The sequence below is a fragment of the Argopecten irradians genome, chromosome 16 (genome assembly GCF_041381155.1).
Source record: "Argopecten irradians isolate NY chromosome 16, Ai_NY, whole genome shotgun sequence".
In the NCBI taxonomy this organism is placed as follows: domain Eukaryota; kingdom Metazoa; phylum Mollusca; class Bivalvia; order Pectinida; family Pectinidae; genus Argopecten; species Argopecten irradians.
This window is the reverse complement of record NC_091149.1, coordinates 8,869,946-8,879,925: the sequence shown is the minus strand read 5'-3', so window position 1 is coordinate 8,879,925 and position 9,980 is coordinate 8,869,946. Positions and strand designations below refer to the sequence as shown.

The 9,980-nt window shown below is 32.9% G+C and overlaps 1 protein-coding gene across 2 annotated transcripts in view; it reads right to left on the bottom strand.

Annotated features, from left to right (window-relative positions):
- Positions 1-8,548: 8,548 nt before the first annotated feature.
- Positions 8,549-9,980, bottom strand: part of LOC138310348 (uncharacterized) — a 35,224-nt gene continuing 33,792 nt past the window's right edge. For both annotated transcript variants that reach the window (XM_069251534.1, XM_069251533.1), the window contains 2 exons: positions 9,191-9,307; positions 8,549-8,677 (listed from right to left, as the gene is read on the bottom strand). In XM_069251534.1, coding sequence (XP_069107635.1) covers positions 8,585-8,677; positions 9,191-9,307 — 210 coding nt within the window. In that variant the 3' untranslated portion in view covers positions 8,549-8,584. The remainder of the gene's footprint in view (positions 8,678-9,190; positions 9,308-9,980) is intronic.

The window sequence follows — 9,980 nt, the reverse complement described above, 5'->3', positions numbered from 1 at the left end:
AATCTTTCACGGAATTGAGATATCTCTCTTCACTTAACTGGCCTATATAAGATTCCTTTTTCCCTTACTTTAACGAGAAATGGTGAAAATTCAGTCGACATGAACGTTGCAATGCGAAAAAAAAAAAAAAAAAAACATGTCAAAAAAAATGACGCCACTGTCTAGCGCGTGTGAGCTGTCTTTTCCCTACCACGGTAGTAGACAGTTATCTTTTCCCTAGTAACCGTCTGGTAACACTGTTAACTATGGAAGAGTTTTTTGTCTTTGCTACATACACAATGTCATTTTATGGAAGCAATAGACACATATTCAAAGCCTTAAGCAACAAAACAAATTTTATTACCATTTGATACGAAATATGTGATTAAAAAACGACGTAGTGTTTGTGACGTCAAGGATACGCGGATTACGGCCACAAGCATCCATGATAACCTGTAATTGATATTATATATGCTAATATAAATATACATATAGTATCATTCATATTTCAATTTTAATATTTCCAATTATTTTATGGACAAAAAGCAGAAATATATATACATAGAGATAGGTACCTCCTCCATCTTTCCGATCGGCAGAGTACCTCTGTACATTGTATGTGCTTAGGGGTTTTTAGATAAACTTTTAAATAGTTAAATATAGCTGAAAAAAACTTTGATATATTATATAAACATTTTGTAATTTCTGGTTACATCAAACATAATGTTTAAACTTCGTCAATATATGCAAAATATCATGTTTTAAAGAATAAACTTAGATAGTCAGCCAAGAAAAAATGCCAATGAACCGGAGGTTCATCAACAAAGACAAAAAGGAGTTTCCAATCTGAATGTATATACGTTTCTGAAAAAAAAATGAGAAAAAAAATGTCAATATAATTAGAATCAGACATTGCCTATATTCGTCTTTTGCTGATATTGATGGTACAAAGAAACAAGTATTAGTAAAAAACATACATGTATATACATGGTTAGATTTATGAAAAAAGGGGAGGTAACTCCTTGATGAGGAAAGATACATAATTGTTTACCATGTTTGTTGTAATTCAATAGATTAAAATTGAATTGCATTTCTAATGTAATAATTGAAATTGTTGAGACGTGATTCTATGTTTATTTACTAGTATAACAATAAAAAAGTTTTTTTTCCTTGTTCTATTTGGGATACAAAAACTGTTTTATTGTTGTGTTGTTAATAATTGGAAACCATCACATGGACACGTTACTTGTTTACTAACTAGTATGTATATTTGTAATATTGGTTCTAAACGCCACAACATTTACAGGTTATTCATACCAATTAATTTTTAAGGAAACTATCAAGTGCAAAGGCCGCTTTTCTTGTTACAATGGACTCGAAAAACATTGTTTAATATTATTGTAACTGCTAATAAAGTCTACTGACCTTAAAGTTTCCATCCGAGTCACAACCACCAAATATACCGGCTAAATCGTGTCCACTTCCGTGATAGAACGTAAATAGAGGGGAATACATCGGGATATCGTTACAGTTTCCTTGTACCTATTCAAGAAAGTTTTCTTTATTTCAATAAAATTCAACCAGAGAATATCGGATATATGACTTTGGGTTCTAATATTTTTTTAGAACAAGATACCTAACATTCTGTGACCATGCTGTATTACCAGAACGAGGTTACATCCGGTTTCATACATTATACGTAATAAATACAAAGTTAGAAATAGAAATTACAGATTGGGTACATAAAGACGGAACGAAATACAAAGAGTATTTATCAACAAGCATACCTTCGTTCCCATTACCCAGCTAGCGGTTGACACAGGGGCATCACAATTGTCCACAACGAACTTTTGTGTCTGTAGGTGATGCAAGTGAGAAGATCCTGTGCAGTTTTCTTTAATGCTGAAAGCGATCGCTTGGACTACTCTTTCTTTGTTGCAAACATGGTCATATACATGGGTAACCGTTGTTGCTTTAATGACAAATATGAATTCAACTTTACCATTTCTGAGTAAGCTATATTTAGTATTGACTGGTTAAGTATGTGTTTCTTGGTATCTTTGGTGGCATGTTTCAGAGATATGGCACTACAAAAAAGCAAGAACTCCATTATACGTGAAGACGTAACATGGTTATATCGCAGTCTCCAAAAACGCGCGCCACGCAATTCATACACTACACACCGCATACATTAGAGGCCGTCCTTACATGACCCTGGCTGTACAAAGCACTCAATAAATAAACAAAGTGCATACATGTGCACACTGTGTTGCATGTATTGACTGTTAAGGATTTAAACCTCCCTGGAATTAAAATAAGCGAAAAATATGATTTATGCAAGAAGATATTCATAATGGATACCAGCGAATTTCTTCATAGATTTAAGTGGTTATTGTAAAACACATTGCCTTGTTTTAAACTTTACGAATAACATGTAAATAATGATAGAAGTGTAGGTCAGCCTAAACGAATTAGAGAAATCGAAACGTTATAGAATAAGGAAAAGTTTGTTTTGAAAGCGGTAAACGGACGGCTACAAGTTGATGGAGAGAATGCTTTCTATCAATGTCAAATGAAAGCAATTTAAATCAATACAATATGTACAAAGTCAGTCATTTACAAAAGAGCACAAATTCCTCAGTAATATGTAATTTGTTTCCTAAATTTTTACTTATTTTATATATAGTTAAGTCAAAATTACATCGATCTTAAAAGTTTTTCTTGCAAAAGCAAAAGCTCCTTTAGTTAGTTGATTAAATATAATGTCGTATGGAATAAACAATCTTATACATTGTACTATTAAATGCATGTTATATTACCTAGGACTAGTTTTCTTTTACTGCTAAGATATGCAATAACGAAATCCTGAGAAATTCTGGCTTAATAACATATGTTTTGTTTTCATTTCTATATACATGTATGATATATATTCTTGGTGTTACTACTGTACTTCTGTCATAATATCCACTTCTGGAATGTGTCACAGGAAAACTGAAAGCATTTGTAGGAACGGAAATAACCCTTGATAGATCTTGTATGTGAGTGGTAATATATGTGTGTATTTTGTGATGTTAATAAGATGCCTGTAAATGCGTACGTTGAAGTATGCAATTTGAAATAATTCTTCAAATGTAACGTCTATTGTATTTGTCTTTCATGTATCTTCTGTATATGTTATGTTGTGTATTTTTTTAATAAAGCATGAATTAAAAAAAAATAAAAAAAGTGAAAGCCCTCAGGAATAAAAGCTGGTCAATCACAGATATATAATCTTCCTTTGAATATCGTGTAGTGAGCGACACTAAACTGCAAAGCCATACAATCAATCACATTGTCACCGTGGATTCTTTTGATGTATATCGATATGACATTCTACTTGTCTCATCTTTTGTCACACACAGAGCCTTCAGTCTTGATGTGATTTATTCCGGAGCTGGATATATTTACGATAGTGATAGTTACCTAATGGAATATCGGGGATGCACATGTCCATGATTCATGAATTTTGAAACTTACTCGGGCAGGTGATGGTTGAACATGACATTTTTTCAATTGCAAAGCCATGACAAGCATGTCCTCCATTGAGTGGTCGGGGGCTGTTACAGACACGGGTACGGATCTTATACCCAAAATCACAAGTTCTGCTACATGGGTGCCAATGTGACCAGGTGCTCCAACCTCCATTTACTTTGATCAATAATTATAAAAATGTCAAAAATATCACGTTTGCAAATATATCGTAGTTACTGATTATTCAACGTTTAGTATTGGCCAGGGTTATTTGATGGTATGCTTCATTGAGGATGCACTATAAAAGTGCAAGATTTCAAAATTTGCATGGAGAATGAACACATTATTTCAGAGGTTGATTTTTATTTAAATAACTTTTTAATATCTTATATTCTTAATATGCTTTGGTATGCTTAGTGAGAGAGTTTTACAAAGAGAAATAGCACATTCTTAACATATCTTAAAAGTTTGATATAATTTAGGACGTCGCCTTTTTATGTCAGAAGAAGTCTAATGCGGTCTATTTGTGGAAACTATTACCAATTAAAAACACGCTGGCTATGTTTTGGAATGCTTAGTGAGACAGTTTTATAAGAGTGCTAAAGCTTCATTATTACAAAGAGAAATAGCACATTCTTAATATATCTTTAAAAGTTTAATATGAATAAGGACGACGCCTTTTTATGTCAGATGAAGTCTAATGCGGTCTATTTGTGGAAACTATTACCAATTAAAAACATGCTGGCTATGCGTTGTAAGATTTTTTCAAATAATAACAGAATAACAGGAAAAAAGCAAAAAGAGCTACATGCATCCTTATTATACCAAACCATACATGATAATGAGAATTGTATATGGTTTTTTAATAAACCTTATCCTCTCTTTCCAAATAAAATCACAAACATATGTGGCATTTTTTTTTATTCTCGGGCAACCGGTGCAGCTTATCTGGAAAGTATTTTACAAAATTCAAGAAAAAGCCAAATTTTAGCTTCCCGCATGTTGTACCCCGGTGCGGAAAATACGCAAAAGATACGAATAAGTCTTCTTGCAACAGGAAACATGAATTAAGAATACTTACCAGCGTGCCATACAACAATTTGCTTCACAATTCGAACAATCTGAACAGAATCGGTTTATGATAGTCAATATGGCGAAGTAACATATAAAAATACAAGTGGTTGGTTGATGTGGTTGTCCCCTATATTCAATATTCTTTATACTTGTTTTATCGAATTACAACGTTGAGCATATTCTGTCAAAGTTTTAAAAAATTTGACCATCATTTGATTCTGGATTGATTTGAGTTATTTCTTATATGTTTTGTGTACATTCTTATGTAAATCTTCTCAATAATAAAAATAATAAACAAAATATTGTATTATATATAAACTGTTCAAGAGATGTAATATATTAACGGCTGTTCACGAAAAATGTTTACTTTCATTTTATAATTTAATTTTGGTGATACTTTTTCGTGGTACCAACATAAACGATGAAAGTAAACTTATACGAAAAATTAAAAATAAAACAATGAAAGTAACTCAAAATTAAGATTTAAAGTTTTTAAAGAAAAGTAATGGTATGTTTGCGTTTATTCAGTCAATTTGCAAGAAAATCGAACCAAATTTTAAAATTATTCAAGATATAGAACATTATAGCCCCATAAACCATTTATTTGTCGTTGAAAAGAACGTTATGATAATGGTGTAATTTCCATTAATTTTATACGTTCACTACTGCATAATTTTATGTTTCTGTTATAATATACTCTAGATGTAAGTATCTTTAATCAGAAGATAAATATCAATATTAAATAAAGAGATGGTGGCTATGTATAATGGAATTTAATTAAACGAGCTCAATGAATTGATACGCCATGAGCCTTTAGTAGTCGCATTTTTGAAAACGAAGGAGTGATTTCTTCAGAACGTCATAAATTGACCAAATTCCGCACACACAACATTTAGGTTGTAATCCATAATTGTAATTTTTAAAACTTATTTGACATTTTGTCATGTTTACTTAATCAAAAAAGTAAGCGATTCAGCCCCCTGGGCCTCTTGTTCAAATGTTCATTCCAGAATAGAAATGAAACTGCAAAGATGATATTTACCATAATGATGACGATGGTCGTTACAGCATTGATTACGACAATGATCACAATCATTAGGCACTCCAGTTACCATGGAAACCAAGGATAAAAGATACAAAATCCAAAACAAAGGCATCTTGATACTTCCTAAGGAAGATTATGTTCAATAAAGTATAAAAAGTGTTATCCTATGGTAAAGCTGATAAAAACATAGTTCGATTACCAAAACTACGTTTGTGTTTAGGCTAGTATGTTTAAAGGCGTCTGGGAGTTAAGGGGTTAAATATTTGTCGACATCTTTTACACAGCTAAAAAAACTTTTAACAAAAATGTCACATGTACTTTTGACGTCAGAATCTACATACGACGTCGCATGATTGTCTCAGTAGACAGAAATGTCACATCCAAGCCGGATTGCTACTGACGCCATTAAAATATTTAGTTATAATTCTAATAATACAAGTCACATTGCATATGATCAATATAATCTTACACTCGTGACTATGTGATATGACATTTATCAAACCCGTGGCATATCAAATTATTAAACTTGTTTGACAAATTCCATATCACTAGCCACTCATGTAAGATCCTCTATTGATGCAATGATCATTCATATTCAAATGTTGGCCTAGTCGATATCCTAACAGGCCCTTTGCGCCTGATATTGAACATGAACAAATATATATCCCTCTAACACATAGAGCAATGGCCACAAACACCTTTTTTGTTTTGTTCAAACACATGTTCAGAATATTTAAACTATTCATTGACTTACCTTGCAACACTGAGCTACCTCGGATAAGACACTGTCACTCGACAACTATTATCTATGATTTTTTTCCCAGATTGTTTTGCTACTTCCCATTGGACGAAAACTCGCCACGTGATCACTGATGCAAAACATGTATTGACCGATATTCAGGAAAGTCTATAAAAGAGTATGTCTCACGGACATTCTTAGATAATGTTAGTGTCTATATCAAACAAACGCTTAATTCTAATGGAGCTGTAAAACAAACGCTTTGCTAACCTGAGTGGGAGAAGGGGAGAACAAAATGTGACAGAAAATGTCGGTTTCGTGTTATATTCAAAATGATTTAAGCAGTCTAACTTATAAAAAAGGTGTGTGATTTTGTTATGTTTTAACCGGATATTTAAAGCGCAGAGGGGTAACATGTGTTCTGGAATTCTGACTAACCAGACTTGTGATATTGTTGTACTTGCCAATTGTGCATGAAAACCCGTCAAATCGTTTTACTGTATGCATCAGAAAAGACGTCTTAATGTGAACATTTGTAAATATATTTTGGGTATCGATGTGTAGATGATTTGATGGTGACGAAGCTATTACATTTTAATGGTTTCAGTTAACATTATTCCAAGCTTGGAACAAATCATGTATCATTTCATTATAAGTGCTTAATTGTGCATATCATCGCATAATCAATGTAAAAATTTATAGTAAATTGATATAATACAATATATACACTTACTTTGGTGACTAAAATACTATTCGACCTGCTTCTGTTGTAAATAACACTGGACATACACTATACACTGTTCGAAAAGGATCTTTTCGGGTTTGTTTTGAGGCCCATGAACTATGAATGGCCATAACTTCGAGTCGCTACAAAGTCTCGTTCTGCAGATCGTGTATCTTCTTATACTGCATCTGCATCTTATAGAGTTATTCTCCCTTGAGGGTAAGTATTGATTGTGACGTCATGTGTTTGCGAGTGTAACGTCATACATATCGAAAAAAAACGACGTGAATTGCGCTCACAAAATAATGACGTAATAATCGATACCTACACACAAGGGAGCTAAATCTGTACTATACAAAGACACAAAAAGCCAATTAAAACAAAGCCATAAAAGGCTCGTTCTGCAAATCGTGTATTTCCTTCATGTTTAATGAGAGAGATAATGCCATCTTATTTTTGAAAACGACATATTTCTGTTTGAAGTTTGCGCAATTATTTTATTTGCCATGCCTTTCAGAGTTCTGTTGCTATGCCTTCACCTGCTAATTGTGCTGTCAACATTGACCTTTTTCTTAAATATCTACCTCATCAAGGTTTCCATAGTATGGTTGTAACACGTGTGTATGGGCTTATTACAGAGTGATTTTGTCCTCACAGGTTAGTTATATATAGTGCTTTAGTGTAACTGTTGTTAAGGTTTAAGACCCCGTTTAAACTAAAGATATGTTGTAGGCCTATATATGTCTCCTTTAATTAAGTGTCTTTGAACAAGGTTTAATTGATATGAGGTGTGTATGCATCCGTCCTAATCTTAGATACCACTGCTGACTCGTAGATAGTCGTGTTGTTTGAAACTTCTGGCAAGATATGCAAGAAATGTACACTTTTTTAGTGCAAGTCTACAGGGTTGAGTACATAATGCTGTCACAAAATAACAATGACATTATGTTTACTAGTGTACAAAGAATTTAGTAGCAGCACTGGTCTTACCGGAGTCGACTTTACATAGGCATATACATCGACTCCTTTTTTATCTTCTCAGGAAAGCGGCTACTGTATATTGCAAATATAAACAGGGTTTAAACCTTAAAGACTGTCTCTTCTGTATGATATGCATTGTGTATTTGAATGTCTATATGTTTTGCGGTGAATTCGTGTTGTGTCTTCTTGGGATTTGATGGAATGCTTGTATTGTATGGTGTTATCTTACTGAATCGTAATATGAAAACTATGCTTTCATTGTCATTGCCTTTTAATGTCTTCATTTTTTATTTTCTTATATATCATTACTTTGTTTAATTTGAGATCTGAAAGATCTGTAGTTTTTCTCAGGGTACCCCGACTTTCCTCCGCCAACAAACCTGGCACGTCCTTAAATGACCCAGGCTGTTAATAGGACGTTAAACTAATAAATAAATAAACTGAAAGAAAAAACTATCATAAATGAAGACTAGTCAAGATAACTAAGCAGTGAACATTTTGTCTAAACTTTTAATACATGGACATCATTTTATTACCAATTAACACGAAATATGTGACTGACGTATGACGTGCTATTTGTGACGTGTTGAATATCAGGTTGGTGACTACATGCTGCCGTGATGACCTGTAAAATGGAATATCAACACCTTCACTCAAAGTGAAATGTTAAATTGAATTCAATAGGTCTTAATGGTAATTACAGTTAGATTAAAATCGTTTTTTTTTTTCTTTTGATGAATTCAAATTAATAATTTGATATAATGAATAGAAATATTTTCCAGAAAATACTACTTTCTCTTGATTTAATGTCATATCATTTTTGCAGTTCAACCGCATATTTAAATCTAAGCCGATTTGCCACACGCGTGTACCTGTATTTTCTTACGCACAACAATTCCTGACAATAAATCGGTATATTCTGTACATACATTTTATAGAGTTATGTGCCCTTGTGGGTAGGTATTGATTGTGACGTCATGTGTTTGCGAGCGTAACGTCATACTTTTCGGAGAAATCAACGTGAATTGCGCCCACAAAATAATGATGTCACAATGGATACCTACCCTCAAGGTGCATAACTCTGTAATATGCAAAGACGAAATAATACAACCAATATTTACTGATTCCCAGCACTGACCTTGAAATTTCCATCCGAGTCACATCCACCAAATATACCGGCTAAATCGTGTCCACTTCCGTTATAGAACGTAAACAGAGGGGAATACATCGGTATGTCGGCACAGTTTCCCTGTACCTGTAAAAATTGTTCCTTTCATTAGAATTCAATGATAGAAAATCGAACATAATGTTGTTTTTTTATCTTTTAGTCTGACGTTTAAACCATTTCTTACACAATAATAGATATTCATGTATTGAAAGCATGCCATATGTCACATTTAAGGGATAAAATGTTACCAATGAGTATATGCGTTCAAACAATTTCATTCAAAAATATAAAGAATTGGAAAATCAATTTTATTTTAGAATTGATTAATAGTGTTTTATCTTGAAATCGTCCATCCTCCCGCATTAAAACAGTAATATATATAAGAATTCACGAAAATCTAGATGCATATTCACCATGTCGATTTCCTTGTACACAGTCGGAAAATGACAATACACGCGGTTGTTTTCTTTCTGGCATTATTTTATTTTAATCTGATTAAAATACAGAATTTTATTCTTAATCCGTTTCATATAAGATTTTATAGCACTCAATGCAGGGTCACGTTCTTGCAACCTTTCAAATTGACCAATCAAATTAAATATACTACATATGTATCTTTAATTTTCCTGACAGCGGCAATTGCAAGAGTGAGCATAACATGCTAGATACATAGGCATGTCGTGACGAAATGCCATTTGCAGCTGATGTAGGCAGTGTGCGGACAGTCAAAATAAATTTGAACTAACATGCATGTAAAAAG